The 21,510-nt window shown below is 38.2% G+C and overlaps 1 protein-coding gene across 6 annotated transcripts in view; it reads left to right on the top strand.

Moving 5' to 3' along the window:
• Window positions 1–21,510, top strand: part of myo18ab (myosin XVIIIA b) — a 308,092-nt gene that overhangs the window by 134,657 nt on the left and 151,925 nt on the right. For all 6 annotated transcript variants that reach the window (XM_060848332.1, XM_060848328.1, XM_060848330.1 and 3 more), the window contains 6 exons: window positions 4,922–5,034; window positions 5,823–5,999; window positions 10,879–11,089; window positions 14,472–14,614; window positions 16,810–16,910; window positions 18,741–18,804. In XM_060848332.1, the coding sequence (XP_060704315.1) occupies window positions 4,922–5,034; window positions 5,823–5,999; window positions 10,879–11,089; window positions 14,472–14,614; window positions 16,810–16,910; window positions 18,741–18,804 (809 nt within the window). The remainder of the gene's footprint in view (window positions 1–4,921; window positions 5,035–5,822; window positions 6,000–10,878; window positions 11,090–14,471; window positions 14,615–16,809; window positions 16,911–18,740; window positions 18,805–21,510) is intronic.

Below are 21,510 nucleotides of genomic sequence, written 5' to 3' on the forward strand. Positions count from 1 at the left end.
ACAGGAAATTCAACGTTTCGGGCCAGAGCCCTTCATTAGGAAATCTTTTTAGGTTGGAGGCGATGGATGGGAGATCCCCTGAGGTGATGAGGTTATGGATGGTCTGGGAGATGATGGTTTGGTGGGCTCTGGCCCGGAACGTCGAATTTCCTGTTCCTTGGATGCTGCCTGACCTGCTGTGCTTTTCCAGCAACACATTTTCAGCTCTGATCTCCAGCATCTGCAGACCTCACTTTTTACTCGTAATCTAAACAAGGCCATGTACAGTTGCAGCAAGGTATTCCTGCTCCTTAACTTGAATTCTCCTGCTAAGAAGTCCAACATATCGTCTTTAGTATTTACTTCACCCGCATGCTTACTTTTGTGACAGGTGCATAAGGACCCCAGATTTAATTGCACATTCCCCCCTCTCCATTTGTAGCCATTCAGATAATAATCTGCTTTCCTGATTTTACTACCAAAGTGGATAGCCTTGCCAAGTTCTTAATTCATTCATTCATTGAATAGAAAAGGCCCCAGTATAGATCCTTGTTTGCACCACTGGTCACAATCTGCCAATTAGTGTACCTATTTGTTATCTCTCCTCAAATATGGTCCAAATTGTCCAGCCTCAAGATCATTGGAGGTGGCATGTAAGTTGGGCAATGAATGTCAGGACCTTGCAGAAATCCTGATGCTGAGAAATGCACAAATTGTCCCAGAAGTTTGACAATTTTCAGTAGGCTGTGATTTCCATTTCCTGAGCCCTTCCAAAAATGTCTTTCTATGTGGGGGCAGATGTGTGGGCCTCAACTCTGTACTTAACCCTGGCAATGTTACACAGTTTATACCCGGTCAATCTAATTCACTGCTTTACTCAATGCAAGTCAATTGAGCACCACAGCTGCCATCATAACCATGAACATATCCTTGTCAATTTGGTGCGCATCATCTACCATAAATAAATAAATAAGACATGTTGACTGTCTGAACAGTTTTCAAGGGAATCAGTCTCCCCAGTCATAATTATACACTCTAGCAAATTTCTGACAGCAGATGTTAAACTAGCTGTTTATATTTCCCTAGTATGACCATATCAATTTTTTTAAAATAGCAGTTTAATGTATAGTTTACCAATTCAGAGAAATGGATCCCGAGAGAGAGACTCTAGAAGATTTATGATTAGCTCACTGCAGTGTTCTCATCTATCAGGTAATGGGGATTTGTATGCTTTTCAAGCCACTGTTTTCTCCATGACTGTTAACTTGTTCACATTAGATATAGGACATTCAAAATTAATTTGATAATGATGAGATGTCTGACGTTGATATTTTTAAATACTGATCTTAAGAGTATAATTTATCATGACAATACACCCATTTGAAGACTTAGAAGATAATGATATTTATGTTTTCAACATTTTGAGTTGCCATTATTAAAACAATCTTTAAGAGGAAAGTGATTTCTCAGGAATAGTCACCTGTATTTTGTGAAAAGTATATCTTCCTGTGGGAATATCACCACATGCAAGATTCTCTCATACCAAGCTGATTTGTAACTAGATCATCAATCCCTCAGTGCCTTTGGTTCAAAATGCAAGAATTCTGTCATTAACAATGATGTGGATGTACCTACACTATATGCTTCAAGAAGGCATCTTACTATCACCTTCTCTAGGGCAAATAAGGATAGCTGCCAACCAGTGATGTACAGATCGTGTGAACAAATATAAAAAAATGTTGGCAATCTTGAGAAACCTGAAATCTTAGCAGTAAGCTAGAAACAGGATTTCATGCCTGTTGAAGGAGAGTTCCAAGGTTGTGGAGGTGTTGGAGACCATATGAATGCAGATTCCGGCCTTAAGGAAAGAGGGTTGATTACAGTCTGTCCATGGGATGGCTGAGTGGGAGATGGTGATTTTGTAAATTGGAAATTAGCATTTGACATAAGGTGCACTGAACAGTTATGTAGTTAATGTACTTCTATAACAGGAATATGGAGACTGCATTGTTTTTATAAGGCTCTGTAAGCAATGTTCTTAGTATTAATGCCTATGATGTAGACCATTTAACAGTGTGCTGTGATGTATTGGTTCTGATAATGATACGTTCAGCAGCAGGACCTCAGACATGTCTATCCACCTTCTTCTTCAACTGAGAATTCCACATTACCATGGTTAATAGGACCCTTAGCTGTGTCCAACTCACTTCCCACACTTCAGCTCTCATCTGTTACCTTCCCTTCCCTCTCACTTTCCACCCCATCGGCGTCTGCATCCAAAAAATCACAAGATGCCATTTTAGTTCCCTCCAGTGGGATGCTGCCACGAGACTCATTTCTCTCTCTCTTCCCTCGCAAGAATTCTGCAAGGACACCCTGGGTCAATTCCTTCTCTGCTCCAACCATCTCCCCACACCTCCATGGCACCTTCCTGTACAATTTGTAGAGGCAGAACACTTGCCTGTTTGCCTCCTCACTATCCAAGGCCTAAACTCATTTTCCAGGTGAAGCAGTGATTCACCTATCTTCATTCAATCTAAGCCACTGCCTTTGTTGCCCACAATGTAGTCTCCTCTACATTGGGGAGACAAAATGCAGACTACATACTGTCTGTAAAAATGACCTCAAGTTCCCAATTGCTTGCTACTTCAACACATCATTTTCCTGTGCCAACATTTCTGTCTTGGGTCTGCTGCAGTCCTCCAGCGAGCTCAAAGCAAGATGGAGGAACAACATTTAATTTCACCAAGGCACCTTTAGTTTTCAGTCTTCAACACTAAGTTTAACAATTTCAGAGCATGAACATCCACTTCCTTGTCTATTACCTATCCCTACAAACCCAGGTGTTGGCATGAAATGGGTTGCTCAGTATAGCCAACCCATTTTCAACTACAAATAATCCCCAAGAGCTTCTCCTCTTCCTTGGTCTACTATGAACAATCCATTTTCTGCCTATTCCTTTTTAATTTTCTCACTCTGAACTCCATCTCCTTTCCCTGCTCATTCCTTTACCTCCTAATCCCGTCATCAGCAGATATACCTCCATTTCCTAGTTGCTTCTAGTTCTGGGAAGAGACACAGGACTCAAAACATTAGCTATGTTTCCACTCCACAGATGCTGTCTGACCTGTTGAGTTTCTCCAACAATTTCTGTTTTATTTCGATCAATGGGTATATCCCAAATGATGTGGAAGATATAATATCATTTTAAAGTTATGTTATGTAGATTACATAGTGCATATCCTAACATTTGTAATGCATTATAGAAAAACCCACAATCCATATTAGATTTTAGTCTCTTTATTTGTCTTTCCCTTTACCTTCCTGTTTTTCTACTGCACCCCTCTCCTATCCTATGTCAATTTTCCTCCGTGCATACTTTCTGGGCCAAACAAAATCAAAGTAATCGGTGTTCTTGACATTGCCTTTCATGTAGAAATTCCCTTTCATCCAATCAAGACCTGGAAACTGCGTATTGCTAAAGGTTAATTCATCAAACAGGTCTAATTGATTCCTCTGTTGTTACTTTATACATATCTAATTACAAAGCCGTGATTTAGTGGACTAGATGGAAGGAGTCCATGTTCATGTACTGTTGTTTCCTGAGGCAGTCCATATTCAAATGCAACAAGATCTGGACAATATCCATGTTCGGGCTGACAGCGGCAACAAACATTCAAACTACAGAAATGTTCACCACTAATAAGAGAAAATCTAATAACTGCCCCTTGACATTCAGTGGTGTTACCACCATTGAATCCCACACCAGCAACATCCTGGAGGTTACCATTGACCAGAATCTCAACAGAACTTGCCACAGAAAGAGTGGCTACTAAGTAGGTCAGAGGCTAGAAATATTGAGGCAGGTATTTTACCTCCTGATTTCCCAAAGACTCTCTGTCGTCTACAAGGTACAAGTCAGGAGTATGATGGAATACTCCCCACTTGCCTAGATAAGTGCAGGTCCAACAAAACCCAACAAGCTTGACTCCATCCAGGACAAAGCAACCCACTTGATTGGCACTGCACCTGCAAGCATCCACTCCACTCCACCACATTGCTGGTAACAGCAATGTGAATTTGAATTTGTATTATCTATAGGATGCACTGCAGACATTCACCAAAGATCCTTGGGTAGCACTTTCCAAACAGCAGCCACTTCTACCTAGAAGGATAAAGGCAGCAGATACTCCCCCGCCACGGGAACATCACCATCTTCCAGTTCCTCTCTAAGTCGCTTATCATCCTGACTTGAAAATATATAGTCATTCTTTCATTGTCATTGGGTCAAAATCCTGGAATTTCTTCCCTAATGTCATTGTGGGTTGCAGCGGTTCAAGAAGGCAGCTCACTACCACTTTCTTGAAGGGAACTGCAGGCGGGCAATAAATGCTGGCCAGCCAGCGATGGCTTTATCCCACAAATGAAAAATAAAAAGATATATTTAAGTTGGTGTTTTGTATTAAATGTCTTAATCTGTTGTCAATGTCTTCAGTTCACAAAAACCCTGCATTTAGCAGATATAAAACAACCATGAATATTTATAAATTAATATAAACTTCCGATAATTATATGTCTGGAGTTTGCACATTCTTCCTGTGTCTGTGAGGATTCCCACCAGTACGCCAGTTTGCTCCCACGGTCCAAAAATGTGCAGGTTAGGAGGATTGACCATGTTAAATCATCCATAGTATCCAGGTATATGCAGGCTAGATGGATTAGCCATAGTGAATACTGGGTTACAGGGATAATACTGGGTTACTGGGTCTTCAGAAGGTTGGTGCAGATTCAGTGGGTTGAATGGCCTCTTTCTGTACTATAGATTTTCTGTGATTCCGTGAATGGCAGATATTACAATTATTCAAACAATATAGTCAATATCAGTTTTTGGATATGTGATGTACAGTATGTAATATTCTAAACTAATTTTTTTTTGCTGAAGCTGCTTATTTAAAGACTGATGGTGGCACCTCCAGCCTTCCAGAAGGTAATGTGAAAATTATACTGGATCATGATAGAACAATACTTGAAGCAGATGAAGATGATGTGGAGAAGGCAAGTCCGTGATTTGATAAAACTATAATTGACAGGATTTTTTTTCAGTTAATATTATGAAATACCCTTCAATATATTACTGAAAGATTATTTGATATTCTTCTGCTTGAGTTGTAAGGGTGGATTATTAAATATACTGAATATAAAGTGATCTATATATCTGTAAACTACTTTAGTTAGATTGTAATTGTAGTGTTATTCAAACTGGTGTCTGTAAACTCATAATGTTGCACAAGGTTATATTATTAAATCTGAGCTTCAATGAGTGCATATGTAAATCAGTAGTTTGTGCAATATTTATACAATTGATGCTGTTACAAATTGGACTTTTTCTACCTGTCACAGAATGCGTATTGGTTTATCAAACTGTTTTAATACCGTTAAACAGGGTTAAGGTTCTAGACTACTGTACATACTTGATTGTGGCTGGGGCCTCCCAAGCTTGTCTCTGCCAATCTGCATCAAAGCTGTTTGGTTTTATTTAAGTGGGGTGTATTTGAGGAAACCAATTAGAAATGATATTGGTGTAGATTTCTTCAGCTTGGCTGGAAATAAGAATGGTGATCTGTCTCTATGCATTTTGTTTTTATTTTTCTCCTTACGAGAAGCTAAGGTTCACTCTGTACTTCTCCAAGGGCTAAGTCAGGATGCAAATAGGTTATGAGGTTAATTTGCCAGGAAAATTCACTTGGTCCATTGTTTCAGAACAACGCTTTTGCTATGTATTAGTCTTTAGAAAAAACAAAACTAGTTTTCTTTTCCTACTTACTTATTGTTACATTTATCAGGCAAATCCGCCAACCTATGACCGAGTGGAAGATCTTGCATCCTTGTTGTACCTTAATGAATCAAGTGTTCTGCATACAATACGCCAACGTTATGGGGGTAACCTAATCCACACCTATGCAGGATCAAATATGATAGTGGTGAATCCCCTCAGCTCCCCTTCAATGTATTCTGAGAAGGTATGCCTCTCAAGTAATCCTTTTCGATATTTTTTATTTTATTGTGGACTGTTGAAGTGTTATATTGCTTGCTAAGGTACCATCAATTAACTTAATTGACTGTAAATCAAGTATAAAATAGCATGTTTACTATGAGGAATATATTATCCAAAAACTGAGAATCATAAAATGTACTGTTATTTCAAAATTGTTTTTTGCTTTCAAAAAATTCAACTTGCTTAATTAAGCAATTTAAATAAAATGGCAGAGTAATTTTTGATAGTTAGAAAAAATGATCAGTTAAGCAACTGAGTTATGAATCCTGTACTGTGGTTGCATAACAATACAGATAATCCTTGAATACTTTTGTACTAGCATTTCTGTTAAATGTTTGCTGAGCAGTGTTCCAGCGAAGCCCATTGCAGGCTGGGGGAACAGCATCTTATTTTCAGTTCAGGCTGTAGTATTGAGTTCAATAATTTCAGAGCATAAATAACATCTTCCCTTTTGGATTAACCTCTTACTCCAGGCAGCCTCATCATTTGTTCCACTTGCTGCTCCTCCCTTTTATGAATAGAATGAAACCTATAATGTTGCAGTTTTCCTTTTAGTTCTGAAAGAGTCACTCCAGTCAAAACATTAACTCTGCTTCTCTTTCCAAAGATGCTGAGTTTCTTGAACACTTGTTTTTATTTCAGATCCCCAGCATCTGCCGTGTTTTTCTTTTTATTTTCTTGAATATTGCATAGGCTTCTCATTGTTCATTCTGTCAAAATCCACTGACCCTTTCTAGTAGCACTAAGTATTCCTAGAGCAACAATACAAAACGTGGCTCACCACCACCTATCTTCTAGGAGAAAGTGAGGACTGCAGATGCTGGAGATCAGAGCTGAAAATGTGTTGCTGGAAAAGCGCAGCAGGTCAGGCAGCACCCAAGGAGCAGGAGAATCGACATTTCGGGCTGAAGGGCTCATGCCCAAAACATCGATTCTCCTGCTCCTTGGATGCTGCCTGACCTGCTGCGCTTTTCCAGCAACACATTTTCAGTACCACCACCTATCCCAAGGCAATTAAGGATGATCAATATGTTATGGACCAGACCAGACCCCCTCAAAGCATTTCAAGAAAGTAGCCCGAACCCTAATTTTGCTAGTTGTTTTAAGCAGGTGCAGAGTGTACATTCCAGGGTTGATGCAGCTGACTCAGCCACTTAATTTTAAACGAAATATAATTTATTTGCATATTACTGAATGAAACACAAATGAGAGCAGAATATAGAATAACTTAACCTATCTGAAAACCCTACAGATTATCCCAGCTTAATGATACTGTTCCAAATTCCTGCCACAATCTCCATAAACATCCCTTTACGCAAAAAGTAAAATCAAACACTGGGTCTTACAGGAGAGATATCACAGTGAGAGGATCAGCATGGACCTGCTTCTTTGCGTCCAACAGCTTCAAAACTGACTGACTGCTTTCAATGAACAACCAGGCTGCTAAAACCAAACCAAACCAAAGCTGAGCTGGGAGAACTGGCCACTCTTCTTTCATTGTACAAGTGTGTTTTTTTTAAAAAAAGACTTGACCTTTTTGCCTGTGACAATATCTGTTAGCTGCATTCAAACTGGCCCTAAAACCCACCCAAGTCTGACTTTCAGCCTCTCTGGGGGAAAAAAAAGGCAATGAGGGCATAATCCTTTTTAAAGGAACAGCATCATAAATAAATGTTGACCTTGCCAACAATGCTCGAAACCCATGAATGAATAATAAAAAAGAACTGGTTCATGCTTAAAATCCTTTCTCATGAAAATATATAATTGTGTTGCGTTACAACACGGGATAAACCCCTGTGCTAATTTAAACCCGACACACACAAGCACACCTCGCACTGCAATCTGTTAAATTTTGAGAGGCAAAGAACTATCCCAGATCTCATTATTTAAAGTAAAAATTAATAATTTTATTCTTTAAGTCCAAAAGAGAACATTAAAACAACTATTTAGAACTCTTTTCTCTTAAACCTATCTTTTACCTCCCATTTTACAATACTGGTCTGATTTTAAAAAAGGAAAAAAAACACCCCAGTTAAGATTTACAAAAATAAAAATCACGTTTCGAAATCAGCCAGCTTTCTCAGTTCTCCTTTGTTGATTTTCCTCTGTATTTTCCTGTCTCGTCTTTGGTCTTCTGCACAACTTTTCTTATGGACCAGTACCTTTCAAAGAGTTATCCTGCTAGCAGTCTGTACTTTTTAGATTACTTACAGTGTGGAAACAGGCCGTTCGGCCCAACAAGTCCACACCGACCCGCCGAAGCGCAACCCACCCATACCCCTACATTTACCCCTTACCTAACACTATGGGCAATTTAGCATGGCCAATTCACCTGACCCGCACATCTTTGGACTGTGGGAGGAAACCGGAGCACCCGGAGGAAACCCACGCAGACACGGGGAGAATGTGCAAACTCCACACAGTCAGTCGCCTGAGGCGGGAATTGAACCCAGGTCCCTGGCGCTGTGAGGCAGCAGTGCTAACCACTGTGCCACCGTGCTCTTTGCTGTTCTCCCCCAACTGTTCAAAATACCCGGTTTTATACCCCATAAGTTCGGATAGTTTTATTGATTTGATGTCATCCAATGCAGTAAAATTCAAACTCGATTGGATTTTGTTATCTGGGGCATTATTTAAACTGGCCGAATTTGAATTTGTTTTTGTTCCATGGCAATGCAACTCCAGCTATTTGTTTTAACCAAATGTTAAACTTCTAAACTGTTCAGCGTACTTTGTGCTTTCAGTCAGTCCTTGCTAGCTAGGTGCAGAGGTTATTTGTGAGTTTCCAAACTATGCATACATATTGATGTACTGCAAGCAGTTTTTTAGACTAGTAAACTCTCATCCCGAAATTGATGAGAATGCTGGACTCTGAATGGAACACAATAATAATGAGACCAGCAAGCAAAGATGGCAACAATCTCTTCAACGTGATCCAAACCTGCTGGTACTTTTAAGTTGGGGGAGGATGGTTGGAGTGGGAGAAGGTTGCCACAACTTATTGCATATTACTTTAGAACACACATTATGGCAAAATGCAAGTTTGATTTATAGAGTCACACAGCATGGAAACTGACCTTTCCGTCCAACTTGTCCAAGAGTACCAGTTTTCCCGAACTAAGCTAGTCCTGTTTGCCTGCATTTGGCCTATTTCCCTCTAACCCTTTTCAATTCTTGTGCCTATCAAAATGTCTTTTAAATGTTGTCACTGTACCTGCATTTACCACTTCCTCCAACAGTTTGGTCCACATATGAACCACCCTCTGTGTGAAAAAGTTGCCCTCACATCCATTTTGAATCTTTTCCCTCTCTCCTTTTAAAACTATGCTCCCTAGTTTTGAATTCTGCTACCCGAGGGAAAAGATCTTTTCTACTTACCTTATCATGTCCCTCATAATTTTACAAGCCTATTTAAGGTCACCCCTCAATCTCCAGTGTTCCAGGGAAAAAACGTCTGAGCATATCCAGCCTCTCCTTTTAACTCAAATTGTCCATAAAGATTAGTAGAACAGCTTTTTTTTCCCCAAAAGCTGGCAATAAGAAGTGATAGGATGTCATCCTTCACAAAATAAACATAGGTGAAGGATATCACAATTCATCAATCAGACTGAAAGCAATGGAATGAAAATTCATCAATCTGACTAGGCAATCTGCATCATGTTTCTGTTCAGAATATGAAGACAACAATCAACTTCTGTTTACAACTTCCTGTCCCACTGCTAATATCCAATCATCCTTTAAGCAATTTGACTAGTCAGAGTTGGTTTTTGATGTAATGGGCAGTCAGTTTGTATTATCATACCACAGTTGATTCTACTATAATGCCTGTTTCTTCAACATGAAATGTCTTTCACACGTTGAAGAATTTAGACCATTATTTGTAGCAAGTGAACTTTCCTTACTTGTATTGACTATAAACACGATTTCGGCCCCATTAATTTAAATGGTGTAGCTATTGTGCAATTTAAAAAAAATATATATAATGCAAGGTCGCATGAGAACGGAGCAATGGCATTATATCAGAACTGGTTGTGTTGTTGAACTTATGCACAGTGCTAGTGTCACCCATGTAATTTAGGAATGATTGACATTTGAGAACTTATGTCACTTGTGAATAAGAAATTCATGAACCTCCTGAGAATCTTGGCCATAAGTTTTAGAAGTAATAACTTTTTTGGAAATATTTATGAATTTAATTTAAAGGAATACTAAAGGCACTTTCATCCTTAAGTTCTGATGATGGAGGAATTGAGTATATATTGTTATACTCCAGAAAACCTCGTGGTGAGGATAGAACTAGAGTCGGTCTTTCCACGCTTTTATTAGCTTTCAGTTACAAGATATACTTTGCAAAAATGCAACTCTTTACCATTCTATGTTCTTATTTATAGGGGAAAAAGTAAATTTGCAAGTAAATTCCATGAACTGCATATATTTAATAACAGTAAATATGCAACTTACGCGTAGGACAGATGTTTATGGTGCTTAATAGAAAATATTACGTATTGAATTTGTGCTTAGTTGAAACCAGTTGTGCTATCATTTTGAATTGCTGTTACTCACTCTGAGGTATGAGTGCTTATTCATTTCAGTGGAGTATTGAGAGTTAACAGATCCTCGCCTGCAAAGTGTGGCTTAAGCTGAAGCTGTTCGAATTAATTTTTTTTGTATAACAATCTGAATAGGGCAAGAATTATTTTGATATCACTCATTTAAAATTACCTAGGAATTTAGTTCTATTTCATTTCAAATACCCATATGTGAAAATCTATCTATGCAATTGCAATAAATTGATAATTGCCTTATTCTCAGTTATCTATACAAAATCTCTGTATTCATTTCAGGTTATGCACATGTTTAAGGGATGTCGTAGAGAAGATATGTCTCCACATGTATATGCTATCGCACAAGCTGCGTACCGAAATTTGCTGACTACAAGGCAGGACCAATCCATTGTTTTATTGGGCAGAAGTGGCAGTGGTAAAACTACAAATAGCCAACATCTCGTTCATTATCTGGTCACAATTGCTGGGAGCACAGGAAAAGTTGTGACTGGTAGGCAAAAGCTAAGCAAAAGTTTAATCTGTCTGAAACTTGGTATTCCTGTTATAATAAACAGTTAGAATGTAAATGCTGCATTGCTTTGTCCAATTAAATCTGCATTTAATTTAATCAATACTTTTTTGTACATTCAAAAAGGGAAGAAAACTGATACATGTGTCAACAAGTATTTATATGGCACTATAACCCTGTAAAATTGGAGCAACATTGAATGTAGAAAGGGATGCATGTTGCCTTATCAACGACCTTGATGACAACTTCCCAGAGGATGTGAATTCTGGATTACTATATGAACCAAAAACAAATTGGGATAAGTTACTTAAGATTAGTGGGTTGAATATGTAGCTCATAGAATTTAGAGAAAATGTGTTTTGATTCGTGAGGCACTGTACAGCGGAAAGTGAGAATTTACAGTTTGGATGGAGTTCACTTGACCTGTAGTAGGACCTTCCCTGGGCAATCACATACCTAGGTTGTAGCATGGATTTTAAACTGAATAATTGGGTGGAGATTTACCGAGAAAGAGATTTTAGGAATTACCAAAAAAAAAGGACAGGTAGTAGAGTATGCTATCATGATGATAACCAGAATGAGAGACAGAGCACAGAGTATAAAATTAATCTGAATATAAATATGAAGAATTCGTGACAGGATGGATGAATAGATCATACAAATAAATACTAAATGGACATGATATTAAAGCTGTGATAGAGACACTGGCCTGGTGGTGGAAAGTGAAAGTAATTTGGAGTGTTAGCGACAGACTAGAGCCTTGTCACTTTTACAACTTGACTGGAATTAAATTCTGAGCCAGCAGCCGCATTGCCAGTTGGAGAACTGAATCCCAGAATTCCTTCAAACAGCACTCTTTAACTGCCGTCCATAAATTCTGAAGATCCTCCCTCTATTTGTCAGGCAGGAGTTCCTTATCTAGGGCCCTAATTCAAGTAGACAGCTCACTGGCAACTAGTCAGAGAGTGGATTGTTGGAAGAGCCTGTGGGCTTTCTTAATTTAGCTGTAGATTTTCCACTTGCAAGTATTTCTACTGTTGTGGGTAAATCACCTTTAATTTGGCTACATATTAAGAAATCCCAGGGACAATCAAATACTGAAACAATTATTTCAACTTTATTGCATGTAGCAACCAAAAAAAACCTCCAATAAGCAAGTTAAGCCTCACAAATAAAATTGACTAGAATTTAGCTATGATTCCAACCAGCACTTTCTGTCTCTAGATGAGTCTAGAGTTCAGTTCCTGTGCAGTGTCGTTCTCTAGCGTTCTGCTCCTGAGAAATGTTGAAGTTGAATTCTTATGTAATTTTCCATCTGTCCAGTTTGTGGTGTGACATTACTGATGATCCTTTAGATTCTTTCATTCACAATATTGACTACTCCTCTGGAATCATCATGTCTACAACTTGTTACATTTGGCATTGACTATTTGTTTGAAGACACAGCTTTCCTGTGATTAACTCCTTAAATTCTTCTGCAGGGAAACCATTTGTCCTTGTAGCATAAGGCAGCCATTTATCAAGCAGTTATTAAAACAGTTTGTTTATGTATCTTTGATTCTTCCATCTCCCAGACATGGCTAATTGCTTGCAATTCCTATGTAACAATTTGTCCTTGTCGCTTAACAGTTTATTCCAGACAGAGTTATTGCTGATTCTTTCAATTCTGAACAGATATTAAAGCACTGAAATTTACACTATCACACCACTTATTTAGAAAATGGAACCTTTCGGCCATAATTGCAAGGTGTCAAAGCCTGGGAACTGAATGCTGAAAGGAATTTAGCATGGTGAATGCATAGGAGGAGGAGGTTGGGTAGTTCTATGCAAAAGATCAGTATAGTTGTGACAAATTATCTTGGCTCAGAAGGATAGAGATAAGTAACAAGAAAGGAGGTCATTGATGGGAGTAGTTTATAGGCCTTTAACATTACTTACTTATTCTGTACGACAGGGTAGGAATCAATAATAATAGCTGCCTGAAAGAACAAACAGAAAAATTGTGTACAGTTTTAATCAAGTTGTAGTTTAGCTTAAACAAATCAGAAGTAGTCTGGAAGATGACCTCCTAGGAGAGTGGGTACAAGACAGTTTCTTAGAAAATATGTTCTATATTTAAATAAGAAAAGGGCTATTTAAATCTAGTAATGTGCAATGAGACAAGTTTAATGCTTAGAATTGTTTATTTGATGGTGAAAACCTTGGATCTGGAACTAGTTTCTTAAGTCTTTTGCTTAAAAAAGGAAATTACAAAGATAAGAAAACAGAGTTGGCTACAGTGTACTGGAAAATCTGTTAAAAGGTAATGGTACAGATAAACTATGATAGATATTTATGGAGACATTTTAAAACTCAACAAAGACACATAGAGTCTCTTTCTCAGTGGAATAAAAAGGATGCAGTAGGATCTTAAAAATTATGTAAAATTGAAGGAAAGCGTGCAAAATGCCATATGGGTTAGTGATAGACCAAAAGTTTGGGAAAAGTTTCGAAGCCAGCTAGTATAATGGATAAAATAATTAGAAGGAAATTAGAATGTAAGAGTAAACTAGCAAGAAAATAAAAACCGATTTTATGTATGTAAAAAAAGGCAGTATGTAAGATAAGCATAGAATCCTTAGAGATGAGATTGGGGGTTAATAATGTTTAAATAAAATGTTCTTTTATCATGGAATTTGAGCCTGTTTTCACCATGGAAGACAAAAAAGCATCCCAAGAATTATAGTGGTCAGTTCTGATCCCAGGGATTCTGTGTGCATATTCTTGTTTCTAATTTGGATAGTTGAAATTGGCACAGAAGCTGAATAAATGATAGGTAAATTTATAGCTGTTGCAAACTCGAAAGGGCAAATGAATTTAAGGTTCATACTCAATGCTCAAAATAATATAGTAAATTATTAACTCTTCTAAGGAAACTTAGCAACTTAGACCTTTCCTTATTTTAGTAGTATAGAGGCAACCTACTTGCATTCTTTATCAACTTTGCACTTTCAAAAGTGCAAGTGCTCAGCCAGCAGTCTATGCCAACAAGGTATTGACAAGTACTAATTGTTTCTGCCTTGCATGACTTTGGATTGGCATGCAGACTTTTCAAATAATTTATTTTTAAATTGATGCACCAAGCCATTCTAGCATGCAATGAATGCATTGTTGTTATTTCATACAATGAAAGCTGTGCTAGGTGGGAAGAGAGCCCAGAAGATTAACTTCTGTCCCAAAGAAATTCATTCACTGAACTGATGCTATGTTCTACCTGATGACTAATGTATTCACGTCATTTGATTAGATGTTACAATGAATGCATTATGCCTTTTAAACCTTCACTAATATATGTATATTTCTGTTATGTTTTTCAAATGTATAGTGGAGAAATGGCAGGCTGTATATTCTGTTTTGGAAGCCTTTGGTAATAGCACTACAAGTATGAATAGCAATGCCACACGTTTTTCACAGATCATCTCACTTGACTTTGATCAGGCTGGTCAGGTGGCTTCAGCTTCTATACAGGTAAGAAATACGTAACCCTTCAGTCCTATGCTTGCTATGTGGGAAAATATTCAAAACTGATTAATGACCAACCCAAGTTTTTACTAGATATCCTATTTGTTCCTTTGCAAACCTTGCCAGAAGATGAGTTTCCACAGTATAATGTACAAAGAAATTGGTCATTCATGCTCTAATTGCAATGAATTCCAATAAGTCGAAGATACAGCCATCCACATCGTCTTCAGCACTAAATTCCACTTGTCCATTGCAGTTAACTAGTCCACTGTTCAGTAAATTGAAAATCCCTCCATGACCACACCTCTCTTGATCTTTTGAGTTTTTTGCCACATGCACCCTTTGCTCATCTCGTTCTGCCCTTTAAATATTCCCTTCTCCCTTCATTTCATGACAGACGCTCAGCTACCTCAGCCCTGTACTTGAATTTTATCCATTCTCTTCACGTTCCTTTTGTTCTGACTGACCGCTTATTTTATTGGAGGTATTGCTGGTTCAGATGGCAGCAAGTTTATGTATAAGTGTACACAGAGAAAACAGATCTCAGACTGCATCCATGATCCTAATTTGAATCACTCATTTTATACATGTTACTTTCTTATTGGTTCCCTAGGCGGCTTGAATATCAGATTGCTGCAGGATATGTACAATTGTTACAGGGCTTCACACTTCCCAGATAAGTCTCTGTTTAGTGCATTGTAAATCTAAACACTCCTATCTGAGTATATGTTCTTCAGTTTTGGATCTCTTTAGCCAATTAATGGGACCCCTGATGGTGTGCATTCCACATCAGTGGCATCCATCGTGATTTAGATAGACACCAGCCAGGGCAATCATCTCAACCCCAAGTAAAATGATTGGTATGGCTCTACAATATCAATGAGACCCTTCACCTTTGTGTTGTAGTGCGATTTTCTCCTGATCCATCTGTCACTATAGCAGTGCATTAGATTATGAAGATTCCTAGCATTTGTATGTATTTCAATCATCATGCCCGTTTGTGTGCATTAGGATGATTTTCTTTTTCCCCGTTCTGTTTACTATAGCTAGTTTAGTTTCAAAGTTAAACTATTTGATTGCAATGTACGTATTCCAATTTTCCTATCTTGTTGTCTGTGTCTTCAGCTATATGATGCACTTATTTTATATTTGGTTATTCACTCCTGTATCTATTCCTACTACAACAATGTCATTTTGAATTTAAGATGAGGAAAAATATATTTGACTTGGATGTACTTTGCAGGCTTTATTGACACAGGGCTTCATTACATGCCATTGTAGTTTTGGGAATCATTGCTGTGGTCTTGTAATTATTTTAATAAACTCATTTTGCCATATTATATTGTGCCTGCAGGCAGTTGAAACTTGAACTCAGGTTTTTTGGCTCATGGATAGGGACTCTAACACTGGACTACAAGATATTATAGCTATTTTCTAATCAACGGGTTCAGAGATGTTTTTCCACACCTGTGGAACAGGGGGTACTTCAATTTGGGCATTCTGGCTTAGAGGTAGGGGCATGACCACTGTGCCATATGATCACTAATGTGTTCAAAACATTTAGATTTGATTCCCTACAGTATGGAAACAGGCCCTTCAGCCCATCAAGTCCACACCGGCACTCTGAAGAGTAACCAACCCAGACCCATTCTTGTAGCCTATATTTACCCCGACTAATGCACCTATTACTTTGCACAATTTAGCATGGCCAATTCACTTAACCTGTACATCTTTGGATTGTGGGAGAAAACTGGAGGAAACCCATGCAGACACTCGGAGAATGTGCAAACTCCATACAGACAATTGCCCAAGGTGGGAATCAAACCGGGTCCTTGGCGCTGTGAGGCAGCAGTGCTAACCACTGAGCCACCATAGTCATTCTAAGTGATTCTGGTGAAGGATACCTGCCAGTAGTTTTGTGGCTGACCTTTAGATATTTTCTAATCAACCTTTTCAGCATGGCTATTACCTATGGCGTACATGAGACTTGAACCCAGTAGCTTTGCCCAAAGGTATGGACACTACCACGCTGCCACAAGTTTTGTCTCAAATCTGTACTTGTGTGTAATGAGGCTCCCAAATTTGTCTCATTGAATCCTAGAAAGATAGATATTGATCTGACAACCTAGGTATCAAATTGAGTTGATTCAATAAACTTGTTTTATGATGTATGTAATAAAAAAATATTTTTTTTTTCTTAGACTATGCTTTTGGAGAAACTCAGGGTTTCTAAGCGTCCGGAGAATGAAGGTGCATTCAACGTGTTCTACTACCTGATGGCTGGTGCTGAAAGTACTCTCAGGTTCAAGAATCATTTTAAAGCTTCTGCTTGTTTTGATTCTATGGCTTTTGGCTGAGTGTGGATGATTGTTTTGTCTTTTCTTGTAACTGTTTAATGTTACTAATAAATAACTTGTTGGAATTTCAAAGCATAGGTTGACCTCTGACCTTAATTGTGCCGATCACCGTAGTATTACTTGAAGAATCCAAACCATTCTAATTACTATTATATGTCCAAACTTGAGAATGAAAGGCAAATTGGCCAGAAATGAGAAATGTTTGCCAGTTGTTTTCCTTTGATTTAAAACAATTTTGAATATGTTAGCCCACTTTCGATGGTTTCTTTGTTTTTTATTTGTAACCTTTCTGTAAACTAAATTGTTGGTAAAGATCTGTTTTATAATCCTTGACTGAAAGGATGGATTTGCTTCGGCATTTTAAACCCAATGTCAACTTGATTGTCATTCTGTGACCCAGTTGTATTGGGTTTCACCTCTGCAGCAAGATTTTTTAAAAAAAATACATTTTTAGTAACAATACTTCTAAAATAAACTCCTTCATACCTAATATAACGCATTGGGTGCATTCTTGCTCCGCGTGAATTTTTTTATTTCAAAAGGAAACCTTCAATTAATCAGTTAATCATGATTGAAGACAGTAAGCTGCATTTGGAAAACTATTTCCCAGATCTCTTAATTCTTCAACTGTCATTGAATGTGTTTCTGTTGGAATGTACTTCTTAGGTCTGCTCTTTTTGCTCCCCCCGTTTCAGGCAGTTTGATTCTGGAATAATGTTGATGTGTATGGAATTTCTGTTTGTAATTCTGTCAGCAATTACGTAGTTTCAACTCCAGTACTAATCTCCTGCTACTTCATAATAATCCTTAGAGGGGAATGAGGATAGGGTAAAGTAGACGAAATGTCAAATATGAAATGCTTTCATTAATTCCACAGGTGCCCTTTTCGCACTTTGACCATATAATCATATGAGAGTATTTATTGACAATTTGATCATTTGAGTATCAGAATGTACCATATTAAAAGCAGCAAAGGATAGAAGGCATATTGCAGGAAAATAGTATTGAAGTCAAAGATTAGCCATAATGTCATTAAATGGCAGAGTGGCTATGAACGACTGAACAGCCGATTCCTGCTTCTATTTTTTGTGGTTTTATGTAAATTAAATCTGTCATCTCAACACCCAAATGCCTACTTGATCCTAAGTGGATGCCTCAATAAGGTTTCCCATCCTTAATCTAGGGGCACAGAGGTCACAACTTTAAAACTCTAATGGTTGCACCAGGAAGAGCGACTACCTCATGACTATCAATCCTGAGCAGAGTTGATTTGTTTGGCTCAGGTACTTTGCAGATCAGCTTGTTTAACCATCCAGAAGCTCTATAACTTTATAGCTGTTCTAAATATGGCTGAAGTGTCTTAATCCCTTATGCCTCATCAAATTGGCTTGTTGTAAGCTTGTAGTTTGAAATAACTTTTTTAAATAAAGAGCAGATATTTCCTCTTAATTTTAAGTACCTTTTAAAGAATTCAATTTTCATTTGCTCGTTTTGACTCTGTATAACATGAATATTGCATAGAATTTAAAGGAGTTTTCTTTAACATTGGCAAAAAAATGACTAGCCCAAAATTAATGTCTGTTGAGGTACATGGTCTATGGGAGGTCATTTAAATTTTATCTTGAAGCTAGTAGAAAGAAAAATATTTAGACTAAATGATGTGCACGAGGTAATGTATATTTTATGCCATTATTGAAAGTTAAGGAACCCCCTGTACCGTTAACTTTGCAGATTTCTGTTTAAGATCTTGGTTTTCATATTTTTGTTACTCACAGAACTGAACTTCATTTGAATCACTTCGCAGAAAACAATGCTTTTGGAATTGTGCCTTTATTGAAGGTAACTTTGACATTTAAATCTTTTTCTTGATGTAATATTTAATGTTTGCAATCTATATTGTCAAGTTCTATTCTATTCAACAATTAATAAAATAATAATCAGTTCAGGAGGAATTCATTGCGAGTTTAAGGATTGGAAGAAGAAAAGTAATAATTTTGTTCTAGATTTGTTTCTGGTTCCATTTAGTGCAGTAAGCTGGAGTTTAGATGCGTTTAAAATGAGCTAACAATTCCATATTTTAAAGATGTTGATGTCATCAGATTTAGGAAAAGTGTGCACGGCGTTTGGGCTTTAATCTCCAAAAATGGAGTTATTTGATGCATTGAGTAATGAGAATTTATTAATTTGACAGTATCTAATGTAGCAGTGCATGAAGTTGAAGAACAAATGTCAAATAAAAAGTGCCAGATCTCCAGGCACAAATAAATAAGATAGAAACCACAAAATGTAAAGGAAATGTTATGAAGAGATAACAATAAGGCAAAGTACTGTGGAAACTAGAAATCCAAAGCAGCAACAAATCCTTTGAAGAATTTTCTAGAGAGACGTAACTTTCACCAGAACTTCTTGCTCCTCTTCTCAAGCACTGTTTGCAGTATTTCTGCAACTGAGAGGTAGAATCTGAAGATTTCAAATTATGGCTATGTTGAACTATCAATGAAGGAAAATATTGCATTCTTTGTAAACTACAAGAATATAATGGCCCAGATGCTCCATTCATGGTTGGATTCCCTGTTTCTGACCCTAAATGGACAAAAGATTACCCATTCGCCTTTACATCTGTTCTGCATTGATAATTTGTGCATGGAGGTCTCCTATTACAAGCTTGTCTAGGAATTCCTGAATCAACAATGAAGAAAACTTCAGAGAAATCTCATCCTTTTTATGCAGCATGCTGTGTGAAATAACTCCACAGAGGCCTGTATCCCATCATCAAGTCACTCTTTATTTACACCTGGAAAATCTTTGATAATGATCCAGCTTCTTTAGAGCCAGCTGTCGGAGTGAACAGAACCTCTGATGATCCTGTTTATTTTTTCTTCTTTTTATTTTTTTTCTTAGAGTGAACAGTGACAATCCTGTTCTTCTTTTATTTTACTGCTAACCCCTACACTGCCGCCTAACTGTGGTAGTGCTTATATTTTCCCCAGCACCCATGTTGTGTGTGTGCAGGTGTGAACGATCCTGTTTTTTTTTTAGCACCCATAGTTGTGTGTGCAGGTGTGAGACACAGTGAGAGACGCAAAGTGCACGAATCTTTATTCAATTTCCACCACCAGGAAGATAGGAAAACACCCGAGTGGCCAGTGACAAGCAGTGCCCCTCACAAAGGGCAATGCTGTGTGATCAAATAGTGAAGGGGAGGGCAGGGACTAAATCAAAATAGAGTTGGAGGGGGAAATGACGCACTCCACTCCCTGCGGCGCCCACCTCTCCCTGAACAACTCCAGGGTGTTGTAACGATCCTGTTTATTTTTTTTTGGCAATGCTGTGTGAATCTCTTGGTTATTTTTTTTTCTTTTTTATTTCTTTTATAACCCCACACTACCGCCTAACTGCGGTAGTGCTTATTTTTTGCCCAGCACCCATAGTGTGTGTGTGTGCAGGTGTGAGACGCAGTGAGAGACCAGGTGTACAAATCTTTATTCAATTTCTACCACCAGGAAAAGTAGGAAAACACCCGAGTGGCCTGTGACAAGCAGTGCCCTTCACATCAAAGGGCAATGCTGTGTGAACAAACGGTGAAGGGGAGGGCAGGGACTAAATCAAAATAGAGTTGGAGGGGAAATGACGCACTCCACTCCCTGCGGCGCCCACCTCTCCCTGAACAACTCCAGGGTGTTGGAACGATCCTGTTTATATCTATCAGCCAGGGCTCCCTGATTGGACCAGATTAACAACCCCACTCAGGGAACTGCTATGAGGTCTACCTGGCTGACCGTGTTACAATTTGTAGACTCTGATTTAAATGTCTGGCAGCCTAAACTGTGAAAGGGTAAACATGTAATGTAATGGGCTAGGATGCCAGATGGATAGGATGTCAGCATGCCAGTTAGTGAACAAGTACTTGGGATAAGCTAGGAGTGTTGGATCTGGCCAGGGAGTTCTCTAGTCCATCTGGGATTGAGATGTCAGATAAGGGTGTGATCAGAGATGATGTGTATCCATTCTGAGGGGGTATCAGTGGGTGTGCTATTAGGAGCTCGGGGTGTGTAAGAGCTTGTGGTTAAGGTGTACTTTGGAATAACAATTGTGAGTTTGGGGATGGGGGCAGTGTCAATTTATTACTTTAGGAGGTATTGTAGGTTTTTAACCAACTAACATCTCCTGGGTAGCAATTAATGTTAAATGAATTAGAACCTCCAAATTATCCTAATGGTGGGTTCCAGATGCAGGGGAATTACCCATCTGGAAATTCAGTTTTGCAGACAAGTAATGTGGAGTTGGCGGGATTGCAGGTTTGAGCTTACAACTCCAACTTAGTCCGCTGCAACTGCTTTCTGGCCATCAGAGTCGATGTCTTGAAGGTTGTTCCAAAGCAGAAGCATATCTCAGTCTTAAAATATTTCATTTTCATTTTGTGTTGACATTATGTCAACGTTTTCGTGATCTACGCAGTGTTTATTTAACCTCATCAGATTGAATATGTAAGTATGAAACCAATTGCCAAGTTAACCTGTCATCAAGTAAAGTTAAAGACTAAAT

The sequence above is a fragment of the Hemiscyllium ocellatum genome, chromosome 31, assembly GCF_020745735.1.
Source record: "Hemiscyllium ocellatum isolate sHemOce1 chromosome 31, sHemOce1.pat.X.cur, whole genome shotgun sequence".
Lineage (NCBI taxonomy): Eukaryota > Metazoa > Chordata > Chondrichthyes > Orectolobiformes > Hemiscylliidae > Hemiscyllium > Hemiscyllium ocellatum.